Source organism: Fopius arisanus, unplaced genomic scaffold (genome assembly GCF_000806365.1).
Source record: "Fopius arisanus strain USDA-PBARC FA_bdor unplaced genomic scaffold, ASM80636v1 scaffold00087, whole genome shotgun sequence".
Taxonomy (NCBI): Eukaryota; Metazoa; Arthropoda; class Insecta; order Hymenoptera; family Braconidae; genus Fopius; species Fopius arisanus.
The window spans coordinates 1-18,422 of NW_011887826.1; the positions used below are offsets into that span (position 1 = coordinate 1).

Consider the following 18,422-nt stretch of genomic DNA (forward strand, 5'->3'; position numbering starts at 1 on the left):
TATTTTTTCTTGAACTCCGATTCTGCACGATTTTGCCCCCCTGCTTCAGGGCTAAAGTAAGAGGGTACAAAAAAAGTGCACAGGGTACATTCAAGTACTCAATGAGTACAATCCAAACCAACAAAAAAAAGTTAGATTTTTCAAACTTCGATGCCAACTTCACATAGCTCATTTTCCGCAACAAATGGTGAATTCAATAATTTATTATTTTACCACATCAAGTTAGAATATATTCGCTTATAATACCACGAGATCTGGGTGGAACTTCTAACTTCAGTTAGATAGTGTAGATAAATCTCATCTAAATTCAAGATTGGAAAACATGTTAAAATATGTCATGTTTTTTTACTCCAAGTGAGGATTTGTGAGGAAATGACATCGACAATTTTCTCGCGGTGTAAAATTAACCGGGTAATGAGTTTTAATTGATTATACGTCGCGCTTCAAATGGGAAGAGTCATTGAATGAAATATTACTGGATATTAAAAAGGAATATGCTTCAGACATTTTTATTTGAGGTTTACTTTTAGTAGGTATCTGGTATTGGGTCACACCAATCTCGATTCAACTGACGTCGAGGTATTGGAATTCGACAATTGAAAATTTACAGACTGAATCACACGAGGAACTCCAAGAATTTTGGGTATAGAATACTGTAAAAGCAGAAGGAAATTTCCCTAGATTTTTCTCGTTTCCTGCCGCCTCCCTACACCATTCGTCAGATAACGCTTCTTTGAGATGCATTCAAAGTGAATTCGAGGATCGGACTGCACCGGACATTTATGGATGTTTGTATTTGACTTATATGAAGACCCACAGAAGTAATATACTCGCAATAGCCAGACAAACAAAACCATTTCAGTATAAAGGCTCTTTGAACTTTTCCTCTCAAGCTTCTTTAAGGAGAAAATACCACAAATCTTCGTGGACAGGAGATTAAATCCAAAGCATTCTAATGAGAATCATTTTTATCCGGCAAACCTTCATTTAATTAACGGGAACAATTTTTTTTTCAGCATGAAGGGTAAACACGAGGAGTGAAACACCGAAACATTTTACCTCGATAGGTCATCCCTAGTAATCGCTTGGAAAATCCCCCAAAAATACTCTCAATTGATATTTACCCACTTGTAATCTGTTAAACTTAACTCCTCACCATCAAACAGATTCGACAGTTGATTTCGCGTAATCCCACAGAAAAACATTGAACGAATGTCAAATTCAATCAACCATGTAAATAATAGAAATTTCATGCGGATTTACCGATGAAGAAAAAAAACTATAAACCTGAGGAGAGGAGATAACCGGTATGATTCTGAACAATTTTCGATACATTTTGAACACATGAACGACGGATAAACCGCAGTGGCGTTGACGTTTCCAATTTACTTCTCATGCCGAATCAGAATGTTGAAAACGTGTGTTATTATAAAGAATGAAATAATAGAGGAGGAAGATAGAAGGGAAAATCCAAGGCTTTGATCAAAGTATCGAGTATCGAGAGCAGTCGGTTGAAGAGATTGTCTGCTCACTGTGGTGTTACAGAACAAAATGACAATAAATGATGTGACACCTCAACCGAAGACAATTCCAATTTATTCCCTATTGCTCCATTCCACACGTAGGCTTTCACTCCAATTGGTCAAGTTGTGATAGCCTGCTTTTGATAAAATATCGACATTGCAATACTTCAGGAAGGAATTGAACGAGCCCATTTAATTAAATATATCGATTTTCTCTCGCTGTTTGAAGGACTATTCCCACCATCAATTTTAACTTCCCATTGTCCATCCAGTTTTTTTTATTAACAATATGGAATTGGATGGGAGAAACAGTATGAAATCAAATGTTATGGAGAAATGAAGTAATTATTCCTGAATTTTCATTAACCACAGAGAGAGAAATTCTTTGAAATATTCATTGAAATAAACAATAAATCTCGATAAAACAATCCGTTAATTTTCCAGGAATCCAATAGAATAGTTGTAGATTAGAATCAGCCAAGTGGAGTGTTTCCAAAGAATTTGGCGTCGTCGCGTGGATGTCGATGCATTCAAAGACGACAAGTTTGTGCACCTTGACGAATTTACGGTATCACATGGAAATGGTACGAGACGAGGGTAAACCGTGAAGGGCTCTTGGTCGAGCCGTGAATGCCATAAGACACGCGATATTTTCTCTACGTCATACACGCCGTTCCACAGTCCCACTTTGGCATTTTCGAGTCTTCATACGGGGTACAACAAGCGTGTGCGATAACTCCCCACAAAATTCGCCTCCCTCTCGTGTCCACTATCGCTCAATCTTATGCAATTGCACACCGGCGAAAATGTGGAGCGAGTAGCTGGAGCGATATTAACCGGCCGATAAGGGCTATCTGCACGAGCCCGTATTTGCGTTAGCGCCCGACGATATCCAAACCTCTACCCTCTACCCTCTACCCTCTACTCTCTATCCTCTATCCTCTATCCTCTTTCCAACCATCATCCTTCTCATCTTCTGGTTTACACTTCTACCCGCGCCCTTCCACCCGAACAAAACAAATTCTGCCATTGGAAAAGCATCTGCATCTCCTATTTCGAGAATTAGTCCAACTCATCTAATTTGCACATTAATTCACGAACTACCCCAGAAAAATTGCAATTATTTATAAAATATATTGCGGAAACAATGACCAATCCTCTGATTAGCACAATCTTGATTGAATGAAAAATTTAACTCTCTCAGAATTTTTCCAATAATTCCAATAATTAATTTATTAGGCAATGAAGTTCATTAATAGATAATTGAAGAAAATTTTCAATGATTGCAAAATTGAATGGGAATTGTTTATAAATGTTTATCGAACTCTGGTGATAAAATCGATTGAGGGAATGGAGTAATTCTCCATTGCTCTCATTATTCACATCGCCTGATCACGAGAGACCGCCGCTGATAAAATCAACGAAAAAATTAAAAAATGTAATGTCAAGTGTCGTGACGGATGATCGTGTACTGGACGCACAATTTTCATGTTATCATAATTCCCGTAATTACAAATAGGTGCACGGGTCGTCCACCGTTTGAATACACAGAGCGGAAATATGAGGTTTTCTGTAGATAAACAGGCAAGTATGCCGATGCTACAATTATGAAAAGCGGAAAAGCAATTATACAAACGAATGTAAGTGCGGATAGCTGCAATTGTGCAGTGGAATTATTCGAGCAGAGAACCATTGAATGAAAAACTTGGATGTTATTCTCGTTAATACCGCAGTAATTATATGCAATTGGGGTATTTGCACAATTAAGAATCCAATTTTGTCCAATGTCATAATGATAACCGCTCGATTGTCCCACGCGCTTGTAACGAGGGGAAAACGATAGACAAATATTGAAAAGAATTGATCATTTAATCTCGTGATTGACCGTCATTGGAATTTGGTTTCTTTTACAGGAGGCAAATAGTTTTTTATGACTTATCACAGTCAGAAAAAAAAGGATGTTATGAATACTGAAGGAATTCCCATAACAGAGGAATCTGCAATTGTAGAATGCAATAAAGTGCCGAGTTACCCTGAATAAAGTGAAATTAAAAGAAAACCCATAACTGCCAACACAGTAACAAGTGTCAGGGCATCCTGAAGAAGGGTAGACCGGGTCTTCACTTTCATCCTCAGCAATCCAGAGGAAAGCCGTGAGAAAACACCGAAGAAGAGAAAAATAATAAACAGTTTATGGACGCATTATGAGGGAGAAAAAGGGGGAAGAGAGCATGGTAACCTTGCACTTTTCTCGATAAAGTGTAATTGGTTAGAATGAAACGGCTATTTATAATCCACCGGGCTTTCCCCAGTTAGCCTCTACCAAAACTAACCTGATCTTATGTAATCGGAGAGCTTGGTAATGCCTTTATCCGACAAAGTTAACAATCTCCCTAGCCTCTCGGGTTGGTCTTACATTCTATACAATTGCCTCGGAAAATTATAGACTTGACACTCCGGTAACAACAGGAAAGGTTCAAGATCATGTACTTCGGGAATGTGACGCCTTTCTTCTGGCAAAATATTGCACACATCATTTAGTCTTGAAACTTACAAACAAGTGCCATCTCCACACAATTATCCACAGATTTTTTCATTCAAATACCAATGACCAATGGATTTTTTACCATTTGTCATTGTATCATGAAAATCATCTTATCAATAATTATTACTCGAAAATCTCAATACTTCCAAGACATCAATCAAACTGAAAAATTTGCAAAGTTCTTGAGAGGTGTCAAATAAATTTAATATGAATAAGACGAGCCCCGATAATTAATCCTAAAATTTCGATGTAAATCCCCTCCCGGTATAAGAATTTAAATGAATCGATATAGCCATGTAGCCGATGGTATTACGATGTTAGTTAATAGGGGCTGAAGTACACCGCAGGGATAGTAGTTGTGTGTTGAGAGGGTAGACTAGAGTAATCCCACCATCACATGGTGCTTCCGGGACACCCACCACCGAACAATACTTGACCATGACGTTATTATTTTCGGTCAACAGTCCATACCACCCAGTGAACCCCTCGCTAAACGTTCATGAATATCGGTAAAAAACAATTTGCAATTAATTTGCCAACCGGTTGTTGGACTCTGTGGGAATTTAGTTGATGTCAACTGCGTTGACCGCACAAGTCCATCCAAAATTGCAGCGTCTCTCTAACCGAGAGCCTGTAATTAGATTGCAATTCAGTGATGTCGGTGTCATTGACACTCTCTCCGTCTCTGGTGGTGTCGACAGGAGCGATTAAAATATTTATCGGGCACCGGACGACGGCCCTCAGAGGTGGGTGGTGATGGGGTGGAGATAAAATGGAATGAGAGTTTGAGTCGACGCGCATAACTCCTGCGGCAAGCCAGTGTGGACCACACTATTGGCGGTACGTTGAGATAGTTGATGGGTGGAAATGGGTGGTGACGAGGGCTGTAGGTCGATTTAATCCTAGGATATTGAACGATTGAATCGGTCAGATTTCGTCGTGTGTGGCATTTCACGTGATGGACACACCGCATTATAAAATTGATTCAGACGTTGAGAGTCTCGTGTACGGGACTTTGGCCCAAGCTTTTTTCCACCTCAATGCGCATTCATTAAAATGGATACTCCGAGCTTCTTTGCGCGAGCCCAATTATCCCGTGCACTCAATAGAGCTCATTATATTTCTGTCCTGAATACTTGGTTTGACTGATAATAACGAAACTCGTTGAGGCAAATGAAGCCCAGTGTCTACACACTGGCGACGCCCGACCCTCGGTTTTTATGAAAGAGTCAAGCCCGTGAAACAAGCTGAGTGTTATTGAATGAAATAAATCTTGGGAGAGGAGTTAACTGAAAGGAGTGCCAGGGGGGAAAAATATATAAGGATAAAGAATCTTTCGCTTTATATATTTCTCACTGCTGTCAACAATTCACCAGTCGCCTCATCTGGAATTCCATTCACCGGGAGTTTCACCGATACTTCATTCCTGATAGAGAGAATAGTTCCAGCATATTATGCCATAGTCATTATGTATTCACGAAGACGTGTGTCACTTGGATTGTTGTCAGCTACACTTCAACTTGCTTCACTCTGGGCATAATCGAGAAGTATTGATGAAAAAAATGCACCTGCGAGGCTAACATTGCTGACATTGAATGCTAATAACATTGCTAAACGATAATAGGAAATAACGAAGATATAGGCAGAGCCAATGTCATACCCCGAAGAACGTGTACACGCCAACAAAGTGCCAAGGAGGTGGAAAAAAAGGAGCCTGATATGAGGCAAATAAAAAGGCACGGAGGGTTACAGAGGTCGGAGAAATGAAGGGTATGAAAATTTGAAAAACCCCAAATTCAGTTATCGTGTAGAGGACGGACAACAGAAAGAGAATATATGAATTTTAGAAGGAACAGCGGTTGCCCAGATTGCAGCCCAGCACTAAGAGAATTTTTTTCACTAAACTACCAGTGGGGTAGGAATAATTCCACCGCCGGCAATGGATTTCTCTTTTTCCATGAAATTTTCCCACAAGTTCCCCCAAATTTGTTAATAATTCTCAACATGCTAAATTGAAATTTTGGTAAAAGTATATTAGAGCTACTTCTACATCTCCAACTTACTCAGTTCCATGATTTTTTTAAATTTGAGCTATATCCTACAAAAATACAAAATAAATACTAATCCCACGTGAGTCGTTGAGTGCAATATCGGAAAATAAATTCAAAATGCTTTCAGGAAAATAATTGATTCATGCCTTTTTTAAGACTTTAAGAGAAAAATCGTAGAATTTTGTAGAAATTTCTTGAATTTTTCACTAAGTCCAGGAAATAATTGAAGTGAAAAATAGATGTTATAAATATTGAGAATATGAGGTGCGATTATTTTCATATTTCATGGTGAACACATGAAGTATAAAAACATTTGGTAATACCAGATCCGAAACGATGGAGGCAAATACAGCAACTCCGGAATGAAAACATTGAAAAAGTACAATATTAAAGGGTAGTTTGGCTCTCCAAGAATTCCGAGCGCCGAATAACAATTACGTTAGGTTCTCCAAGAGTCTTGGAAGGGAAATAACTGGAATTCAATGGGGGTGCGCTTAACTGGAATAATCGGTGGAACCCGAAGCCAAGGAAAGTTGTTTCAAATTGGTGGAATTAATTTGATGATTAGACTCGGTGGAATCCTCATGGGAGGATGAGGCTGTCTTAAATATTCCATAAATGAGATACAAGGGACAGTAATGAAGGCCATACTTGATGCGGTAGGGGAGAATGTAACATTAAGCCGTTAGTCAAGGCTCCTGTAGTGAGAGGAAAAACTGGAGAAAATATATTTCGCTGCTGACTACATCTACCGACTTGAGATGAAAATTTCCCCATGACAATGTCGTGCAGATCATTCGTCATCTCCCGGGGTGTCAGTGAACAATGCAACCGGTTAAAATTACGCATTCCAATTTCGTGGGGGATTCCCCGGGAGGTTTAAACCTTCCAGGGGCGTACGTTATTCCGTTTCTCCAATAAATGTCCAACTACTCCTTTATCGAAATGCATGGAGACACTAGACTTTATCGTATGTATCACTGGTCAATAGATGTCGGGGAAAAAGAGGAGACTTTTTTTTCTCTAGCTATGGTTTGCCTTTGGGCTGAAATCTATTCGGTTGAATTTCAATATTTTTTCGTTCAATCCTGGAGAATTACTTGAAAATGAATTCCTGGCCAAAATAATTATCTCTCAGTTTCTCCATTTGCGAGATAATATTCCCTTTTATTTCATGTTCAATATTTTCAGATAGACCAACTGCAGAAGCTCGAGTAACAAGAATATGGAGTAAAAGCTATAATACTTATACACTCAGTAGAGATGATTCATAATCAGCGGAGCCCAATATTTTACGAGAATTCTCTGAATCCGAGCTGAAAGATCGCCAGGATAGATAAAACACTGTGAAAGAGGAGACACGCAAAGTCGTTCGAGAATCGTTTTGCGCGGGTAAGAAGAGGCTTATATGCATACCTACACATTCTCTGGACGTTACAGTCGCAAAACTTATAGAAAAACGAGTTAAAAAGCCCTCTCAGAAAAGCCAGTTGGATTAAATTCGAGTTGGAGATCTGAGTCATTTCTTACATCACGAGAGTGTACGACAAAAAATACCTACTATGTCTCCAGCATAATGTATTATAATACCATTAGATCTCCTTCCAGTTCCAAAGCCACGAGAAAAGCACGAAGAAAACGAGAAAAGTACAAATACACCGAATTCGGAGGTAGCGAATATAAACAAGATTTCACTGGCTCACTCTTTAATTCCCGGTAATCGGATATTTTTCGAGTCAGCTTCTACGCATTTTGTTTATCCCCCGTTAATCCTGCGAAAACCATTGGGAATTTAAATATCCAGGGATTACTCGGAGAGTGCGACAAAAAAAAATTAATGGATGTCTAACACTCGGTCACGGGGATAAAATCAATAACAGCTGTTCTAAATTTTCTCAACCATAAATATCCGCAGACAAGAGAAAAAAATTTACAAATTTATCAAGCGAGATGATGGAGGACTGTTCCATTTGGGAAAAAGGAAGAGGTGAATTGCTCCGAGTCGGAATGAGACTGAAAAAAATAAAATAAAATAAACCTAAGACAAACAACGAGACGGTGCAGCAACGGACTCAGAAGAAGTCCATATCGAGGAAGATTGCTATGAAAGAAAAAGTTGGGAGGCGAATCGCTCGCAAGCTCTCCCTTTTCCTTCCAGGGATGGAGATAAAACTGTTGGAAAGAGGGAAGCCTTTCTACCGTAGAATATCCAAGATATAAAAAGATAACAGGAAAAGATCCACGAGCTCACGGGATCTTCTGTACTTGTTGGTAGGTGTCTCCACGCTTCAACAAAGTCAGCCACTGCCTTTTCGTTCTCCTTTCCATCCACCTTGAATCACGAGGGTAAAAACTTTGGGCCTTGGCTTTCATAACTCCCTGCTTTATTGGATGCTAAGCAGAAACTGGGGAGAATAACTCTCGGTGTGCTAAAACAACCGAGAACAAACGAGATTCAGTGGAGATAGTGAGTACCACTTTTCCAGTGGTATAAATCACTGAAAAATGCGACTCGGGATAGATAATACGAGATCAATCAGCGGATTCAAAGGACCTCCAGATGCCGAATGTTTGAACCTTGATGGCAAGCAATTCAAGGAAAAAGAGTAGAAGGAAGATGGTTTTCTCTATAGAATTTCAAACTGAAGATGAAAATAGAAAAAACGAGATCTAATGAAATAATAAATAATTCACATAAAATGGTACGGCATTGATGGGCAAGAAGTCGGAGATTTGGGTAAATTTAAAATCCCTCTGACCTTTAATCTTCAACCCTTCACCTCCGACCCTCAACTCCTGAACCGGCTAACCTAACCTCGGCAAAGTTTTTTTCTGATGAAGTTTCGTGGGGAAATTCGCACATGGGGCTTATATTTAATACCCAAAATGCCTTAGATAAAATTACGGACGCTGCTGGAGTTATCACTAATTTTCTCATAAATTTTTGGAACCTAGATGACAAAAATTACGATTCTCCACCAGATTTATGTGGTTGGAGGATTTCACAGCATTGCGTCATACTCAGTATCCCTGAATCCCCGAGGCAGTAAATTTTATCAGTCGATACACCAGATTTATTCAGCAGCACCTAAATTTTAACGACAATCTGACATTAAACACTCTACCCGAAGAGAAAAACTTGCCTGATGTTAAAATACAAGTTTTCCAGTTAAGAATAAGTTTTCCAGACTAAAAATCTCATTTTTTTAATCTAAAAACTTATCTCTAACATGAAGATAGTTTTCTTCTCGGCATTCTGAGCAGCTTCGCCATTATTTCTCCCGATATTGTTTGTAATAATATATTATATTTTTTACAACACGCTGTAACCGTCAGTTTTCGCCATGGAACTAATAAGAACCTAATACTCTCATTGGATTATCTTTTGTTGTTATTTCTCATTACTTACTCCCTTCATCACACTGACGTCAGGCATTATACTATGCCCCGTCCATTTAGCTCGAGTAATCATCAGGGGTCAACGGGTAATCGACTTCTCTCATCAGTTCACCTTCTTCCCATCACTCGTTCAACGATGATTCAGGCTTTCAGACAACAAAGCTCAAGGCCTCTCCCGCACATTTGCACGCACTCATGTGCATTATCGTGGAAATATTCCCGAGAAGAGAATGGAAAAAGACATCTGTACTTTGGATAGTACGAGAAAATTTCACATTCACTCACCCCAGACTGAGATAATAATAACGAGCCGGATGAAAGAATATTCCTCACTTAATCGAATGTGCGAATCAAAGAAGAGCGTCGAACAAAGCATTCTTGTGACAAAAGAAAAAAAAATTCATGACTCCTCCATTCCCCTCATCCAGACAGAATGGAGGTAAGAGGGGAAATGAAACAAATAGAAGTGAAGGTGACAAAAGCAATTCACTTATATACTAGGTTCATGCGAGTGTAGACCAAAGGCAATGAGGATGGAATGACAGAGAGCACAAGAGAATGGAGAAACTGGGTGTATGCATCAAGCATTAAAAAAAATGAACGGGTGCTAGACAGAGGGCGAGGAAAAAGGGGTAGAAGAGGAGAATATAGCTGAGAAGAGCATGGGGGATAAAAAGAGAACGAAAAAAAAAAATGCGGAGAATAACGACGAGTGGAATATCTATATGTGAAAAGGTTGGAAGGTATGGACGACTTCCATTTTTGTCTTGCCATGTGTACGGTGTTTTTGTTCTTTCTCCAGTGCTGGGATACTCTGGGGAGGTTGGAGATGGCAGAGGGGCAGAATTCTGACAAGTATTCGAGCACGTACCATTGCCACTCTCAAGAGGTAAAGGACTATATCAGCCAACTGGTCAATGGGCGTCTTGTCAAGGCCACGTGTTTACTTCTATCCCTCCTTGACACTTTTTCAGAATTAGTAAGAGAAAAGAATTCACTTCTATTTTCAGTGACTCTCTCTTTTTTTTTTCTATCTCGTCTTTCACCAATTTCACTCATTCAAGAGGGCTGAATAAAAAAGAAAACTCACAACCTGTAAAAGTGACAATCAAGCAGAGTGTCAAGTCGCGCAACGTATTAATTCAGCTAAAAGCATGTCGACTGGTGAGGGAATTCTGAGATAGGGTTAAACCGACCAGCTATTTGGACGTAGATGGCAAGGTGAAATGTGAGTGTGGCGTGGAAGAAAGTTGCTGAAACTTGGAAAACCAAATTATGGAAAAGGGGTTGAAGATTTCACCCTTTCCCTTCTCTAAATGGCAAAGACACGGAATTCGATATTAAAACGAGACGCGAGAGAATCAGTTGCGCTTAATGCAGCGTGTACTTAAAGCTAATTGGAATAAGAGTCTCGTTAATGTTCCAAGGGTAAGCTATACAAAGGAAAAGTAAAGATAGTAAAATGAGAGAGGATGGGCGCAACGTCTAGTGAAAAGTTTTGGAGAAACTCTTTGCGCAAGTCTACAACACGCGATTTCTACCCCAGCACACGAGTTGAGCTCGTTTTCATTTTATTTTCCTTTCCATGCACTAGTTTCTCTCCCTCTATTTATTCGGCCATTTTCATGTGTTTCCTCTAATTTATTCATATCATTTCCATCTCATCGGACTTTCGTTGCGCTTTATTTCTACAGGGTGGAGTAGTTTTTAGCGAGGGAATCGATTACGCCCCGACATTTTCCTTGAGAGTAGTGAGGATTGTACGGAACGAGGCTCTGGCCAACCCGGTGCCGTTCGAGGAAAATAATTTTCTAGGTGCAATGAACCAACCCGCGACAGCAGAGGTGTTCTGGCATTCATAGGTAGGCTTTAGGAAATGAAATATTGATTTTTCCTGATTGACTGGAGGTTCTCTTGGAAATTTCTTACGACAGATAATTGCAACTGGAATTCGATGTCCTTTCGCGAATACATAACTTTCCAGAAAGAGCCAATATCACATTAAAAGGTAAAATTTTCGTTTAACGAGTTGCACCAAGTGCCGACATTCTACTGAATTAATATCAACGTGAAATTTCAAGTCTTTGATCACGGGTGCGTACGTAGTACGTGTTCGCGTTAAAATCACAAGGGCATGTATCATAAAATTCATGTGGGAAAGAGTATATACACGTGATGTGAATGAATATCGCCCGTTGAATTGATTAATGAAAGAGAACTTACCCTCAAGTTCGACGACCTTTCCTGCCCGTTTGAGTGCTTTAACAGCTTCGTCGTGTGTTGCCTCGCAAAGATCTTCACCGTTGACAGCGAGAATAGCATCACCAACGTAGAGTTGTTCAGTAGCATCAGCTGCCATGCCCTTGAATATCTTGGATATTAGTATTGGCATTTTATTCTCCTTGCCGCCCTTTATCGATATGCCGAGACCATTGTTGTCACTCTTGACGACTCTAACAATGCGTTTTTGATTAGCCACTGAGTCTGGCACATCTGGATCGTTGAGACTGTCGATGTTGTTGTTGTTGATGTTACCGTTGAGAGGTCCACCATTTCCAGTCAGTATATTCTCACAACTCTCGTCCAACGATATACTGAGATAGTCGTCCTCGAGGGATACGAAGACACGATACCATTGACCCCGCACTTGAGTCTCAAGTACACCAGCGCGACCGGATGTTGATGAGGAAGCGGCTGTTGACGATGACGATGAGGACAATGTTGGTGCTGATGTTAAGCTTGACATTCCACTTGTATTCATCTGCCCAACCTGCATAACGCCAGGCTGACCACTTCCGCTCAACTCAACCATTTCTATTTCCTCGCAGGCTGCCCGCTGAAATTGTAACATAATAATACATTATAATTATTGCATATTCTTATCCTCTCTCATCCTCATAAACAATTCCAACTGATTACCCAATCGTCATTCTAGATTATATCCTTCATATACAACTCGGGATTTTTATGGGAGAGATCATTAGTCTCTCTGGGACAAACTGAATTGTCCCATTACGTCTTATTATTCAAATTGAAGATTAAACTAGATTGAATTTTCAATAGCTTGATCATTCATGAGAATAATAATCCAAATTTTCAGTAGAATTGATTTTTTGTTAATAATAATACGGAGAATAACTAAAGGTTCTTTGTCATGAGGTGAGGACAATCTTTTGATTATTCGACTGGTATCGAGTTAGCTGAAGCAGATCTTAAAGTACGAATCTTTCATAAGATATTAATAAAGAAAAGTAGTCGGGAACTATAATTCAGTACGCTGTGCAATTTCCTTCATAGCCTATTTCCATTAGCTCTCCTTTTGGTACATTTTCGTGAACTCTGTTGAGTATTTTTCATCTTGCGGGCTTTTACTTCAATATTTTTATGGTTTCCATATTTTTCCGGAGACAAATGGAATTTTTTGTTACAATGGAAATGCAGATGTTACTAATTTCCATTGTATAGTTTTGGTTGTTGCATAAATAAAATAAATTGCCTTGATGAAAAGCCCTACTGAGTTGAGGAGAGAAACGAGTAAGAGGTTGGAGATTTTTTATTGGTAAAAATGAATAAACGAAATGACAATTGTATGTTTTTATCCGCCTGGCTCTCCTTATTTCCCTCTAGGCTCGAGTTTCGTGATACATTCGAGGAGAATTGTGCACCGATGAAAATCGATAGGCAACACGAGCCGGCTAATGTCTTTTCGATGTGATTGTTATGCAATTTCGCTATGGAGAGGAAACTGTGCAGTCGGGGGAAATTCAATCTCTGACAACTTGCATCGTATATCAGCATCGTTGGACTAGAAATCCAATTCTTTCGTGAATTCCTCAGAGGCGAAAAGGACACAGTTTGCACCGAGAATCGAGCAATCAACCGATCCATTTCAATATCCCATTAACAATAATTCTGCCGACAATGAACTTTACATAATTCTCCAATGCAATAGCAACGGAAAAATTAAATACATTTCATAATTAAAAAATGAATCCGTACACAATATGTACTGAATAATAATCCAGAGATTATTACCGTCGATGGGATGCACAATGGACTTTGCAGATGGGAATGAAAATGAAGAAGAGAGTAATTTTCACTGTTAACGAGCCGCAGGGTATTTGCTGTTCCGGCCGTGTAAACAAAATTGACATGCCCTCAGTGCGTCGATCGGTCAGAGGGATCACAAAACACCGGAAAATTGCCCAAGGGAGCACAGGTCAACTAGGGAAATTTTTGATGGAAACATTTCGCCCATAACAGTTCATAAACCAAAAATGACAGATTCACCATTGAAATCCCACATACTTTCCGCAATAAATAAATAAAAATAGATAAAAAATCGAGTCAGGATTTGGGCGGTCCTCCAAACTACATACTTATCGTCCTTCATCATTTTTAATCGTCTAAATCTACTCAATATTCCTCTTTGTGTGAGAATTTTATCTAGTTGGTGTATTCACACCATTCCCTCGGTGAATTTACATAGAACCTATCCTTTACCCACAACTCTCACTCCGTATAGAGACGATTCGCTCGAGTTTCACGAGATGGAAAGGGAGGAGATTCGCCATGCGTATCCGAGGCTGACGCTCCCGAAACATTTTTTTCCCCCAATTTCACGAACCGCTTCATCCCCTGATACACACTATTCAAAAAAAAAAACCCTCTGCTTTTACCCCATACCCTCTTAATTTACCTCCAGCGCGAGAGCGTTCGTACAATTTATTTCAACCCCCGGAACATTAATTTTTTTGGCTCGTGCCACTCCGACCAACAATTTTTTGGGAAACCCAGCGTTTAGAGTTGTACAGAGTTGGCAATGGAAAATTCTCTGGGTGAACCCGATAATAAGTTTTTTGAAGAGGAAAAGTTGTCGCCCTGATTTCCCACTGATGAATGAAGTTGGTATCAAAGGGGCAGGTTATGAGTCCCTCGTTGGGTCTCGTAGGTTTGTTCAAGTGAAATATTTGAGTATTAGGTGTACTAATAGTGTTTTCGTGTTTATCGAGGGCATGGGGCATGTACGGAGAGGATCAGAGGAGATTGCGGACACCATTGCCATCGTTCGTGGGGAAACCAGCATTTGTCAACTCGTTCTCGGTTATTTGGGGTAGGGTATGGCCACAATTTCAAATATGTATGGAATGACCCATTAGAGGTATTATGTGTCTAAGTGATTTGGAAATATCTTGCCTTGAGGCCATTTCTTCAGAGGTTTCACAAGAGATTAAAGACTATCGATTTGTCATTTTTTTTGTAACTCATTGTATCGTTTCAATGAATCGATTATCGTATGAAAATATTCTCAAAAAAATATTTCTCAATCATACTGCATTTTTCAACTTAATTATTCCGTGAAAAAAGTGAAAAATCTAAAAACGGCTTAAGAATTTCCCAAAAAATCATCTAATTTGCCTTTTAAAAAAGGTTGATCATTTTTTTTATGTTACCTAGAATCAGAATAGCCCCTTTGATTTTCGCGGTGATAACTACAACTTTCTCGCGAGGAATCCAGGAAGTCGAAAATTCACGTGATAAAACCCTAAAGCCCCGGCTTCTGAGGATTTCCCGAGCATTTCAACGAATCATCCACAACCCCATCCCCAAGTACAATAATTTGCAGCCATTTCCATTGATTATTCCAACGAAACGTATAATATAATAAAGAAGGGGCAAAAAAGAGTGGGACAGTAGTATAGTGGCGCGTATTCGCGTGTTCAGGACGCAGGGAATGTCGTCTGAATCTCACAAAAACCAATAACCTGGGTTCTCGGGGCGTTGGAAGCGAGCTTGTTTATGGCTTGAGGGAGAAAACGAATGCCAGGAACAAACCTGGTTGGAAAGAGAGACGGAATAAAAGCGAAAAGTGGTGGAAAAGGGTTGGATGAAAAGTACGAGAGAGGAAGACGAGAATGGGTAGCATGTTGGGTGCAGTAGTGAACGAAAATCCACTTGTGACCTTCATCGCCCGGTCTCACCTAAATGCAATTTGAGAATTCGTTTGCATTTTATATAGCATCAATTTCAGTTTTCTTGTTTCACGTATTCCTCGTTTTTAATGCATTGTGAATATCACAAATCTCAGGAGTTCTCTGTTTTATGGGGACATATGCGTCGCGTGAATCGATTCATCGGTCGACACATTTTCTAGAACGTTTTTAAGTCTGAACTGTTGATTCAGAGCATGGGTTATAACCCGGACAACCTCTTTAAAATTACATCAGCCATAATGCAGCAAATCAATTATTTGCACTTGTAAAAATTGTTACTTGTGGAATTTTGTACAAATCGCCATTTCGGGGACATTTTGTCGGTGAGAACTCACGATTTTTCAAAAGAATTGATGGAAATCCGGGAATTCCCTCCAGATTTGCGAGAAATTGGAGATTTATTATATTATACATCTGTTCATCAACTTTCAATTGAAGAAAAACAAAAAAACCAACCGCGAGACGAATAAATAATTTCCTATCGTGGACGATGAAAAATATCTCCTCTCGTTATAAGTGAATTCAATGAAGTGGATATTTTTAGACGTTAATATAATCCCGCGTTGACACATCTCAATTACCTTGAAATGCCCGAGTGATTAGATGCCGTAATACTAGTAATTAGCAAGTATAATTCGACATATCTCAGACGCGCGACCTTGTTATGGTTTTTTTCCTGCAATCGATAACGACTGCTATTAATTACACGAGTCCCCAGTAATACACGAATTTCGATAGTAACGTTGGTGTAGAAAATATCAAAACAGAATTCAATATCTCCACCAAAAGGACAACTCGACTTTATAGTCAACCAGTTAATTTAATATTGTACCAAGTGAAATTACAAATTCTATCCAACATCAATCGAGATAACTTTGTGATCAAGTTGTTCCCTTCGTACACATTATATACGTATGCGAATATACGGCAACCATTAGTACACAGCCAACTATTTCAAAGCCACAGGTGAACAATTCTGTGTATGTAATAATTCCAACCATGTTGACATAAAGCTCAAATATGCATCATCTAAAAAATTTAAACTTCACTGTACGCATACGAACAAAAATCTGTTGTCCTTTTTTTATGAGGAGAAATATTTTGGAGACAATTTAGCTCATCATTTAATCGACGTAAATTTCACGAACCGTTCCTGAAACTCTCCCACATAAATCCATGAAAAATCTGTCTAAAATTTCACGTGCCACTGTCAATTTAAATCTGTTCCTCGGGATTTCTCTTTCCGAGAAAAATCCCAGGGGTTTTCATGAAATCCTCAGTTTATTTAACGCTTCGTTCAGTCTACCTTGAGCAAATTCATGTTGCTCTCAAAAAAATCATTCAAAATGAGAGATAAATGAATTTATTATTAACAAACGGCTTTGATTAAAGACTGGTATATGCTTAGTCACACGCAAAGCTCCTTCAGTAATAGTCAATGGATAGATACTTGATAAGCCTTATTCGACATATATGCTACCTCCGAGGTGAAAGCATTAACCATTAACCATCATCAGACCACATTTCACTCAAAAATTCGTGAATAATTAACGAACCTTATTTGAAAAAAGTAAATTATCCAATGAATGCAGACGAATATTTAACAAGCCCTCTGCAGTGATAAAAGGTTAAAGTATTCTTCAATAAAAATAAAACCACTCCAATTTACTCAACAAACTAAAAAAAAAGGTGAAAATAATGAAATTCGCAGGACGTACCTCAAAAAAAAAAGGCGAAGCGTAAAAAATTCAAGTCGGTGGTAGAACAGAAGACTAGCTCTTTGAAAAAAACGGAGAACCCATAAACAGAACCATCTAATCGTGTGACAAAATAAAGCACAATGAATTACCCATTACTGTGATTTACCGTTTTACGAGCGTGAATGGGCATATGACTTCCGGATTATTGTGGAAGTGTGTGAGTTAGTCTGTCACCTCCTTGTGGCCCGTATAATCCCTATTCCCCGTGAATAATGCACATAAAACTGGCCCTCAAATGCCGACGATAATCCCGCATAGGTTATAACCAATGGACATTCCGATTAGTGACATAACCGTCCACCGGTCTGCTCCTCAGTCTGGACATGTCCCTAACCGGGGGTCCCAGACTTGATTGTCATGCACCAAACAACCGTAAACACCGTACAATTTCCCCCCACCATCCACAAACACTTGAAAAAAAAAATAATCTCCTTCGGCGTAAAAAACACCTCAGCATTCACTTTTGCCTCTCGATTTCGCGCGTTACAATGGGATTGTATATATCGGCACCGAGGAAGAATAAATCGACATCGATAACGGCTACACACTGACAGATCTCCCTGTATTTCCCTCAACGTTTTCTCGACTACTTTTTTTTTTCCTCCCCCGTTGTTCCTCTGTTTGCAGAAAAGCACTTTTTTTTTTACCTCTACCCCGCCTTTTATTGAACCCCACTATTTCGCCCAACACGCACACATCACCCTACGCACGAAACTCATTCACTTACTCCTTTCGATAAGCCGATGAACTTTCTACGACAACCAAAAATCAAGTAACTAATAAATAATAAACCCGCACTCACTGATTCTATCTGGGCGGCATGATCCTTTGGCGCCAGTTTCTCTCGAATCCGTCGCTCGAGGCACAATTGTCGGCGTAGATTTTTTTTTCTCGGGATAACAAATGCTTCAGTATAAATAATTGCGCGGAGTTTTTTAAGTGCACGAGTGATTACGAGTAATAAGACACTGAATAGGGATCTGTCAAGTCGCGGGCACGTAATCGTGGATTTTTCTTTTCGAATAAAACCGTAGTGTCCACTCGGAGCGTCACGTGCGTACTGACACGATCGCGATTGCCTGGCGTTGGAGCACCCGATGGACCCGACACTTCGGTTTGCGACTCTCGGAATTTCACGGAAAAACCCGAAG

At 39.5% G+C, this 18,422-nt stretch overlaps 1 protein-coding gene across 1 annotated transcript; it reads right to left on the bottom strand.

Moving 5' to 3' along the window:
• Window positions 1-11,741: 11,741 nt before the first annotated feature.
• LOC105270437 (beta-1-syntrophin) lies at window positions 11,742-18,323 on the bottom strand (the record flags this gene model as incomplete). The annotated part of the gene is made up of 2 exons (XM_011311358.1): window positions 17,378-18,323; window positions 11,742-12,354 (listed from the first exon to the last, which is right to left on the bottom strand). Coding segments are annotated over exons 1-2 (637 nt in total), but the record flags the coding sequence as incomplete, so codon positions are not given.
• Window positions 18,324-18,422: the final 99 nt, after the last annotated feature.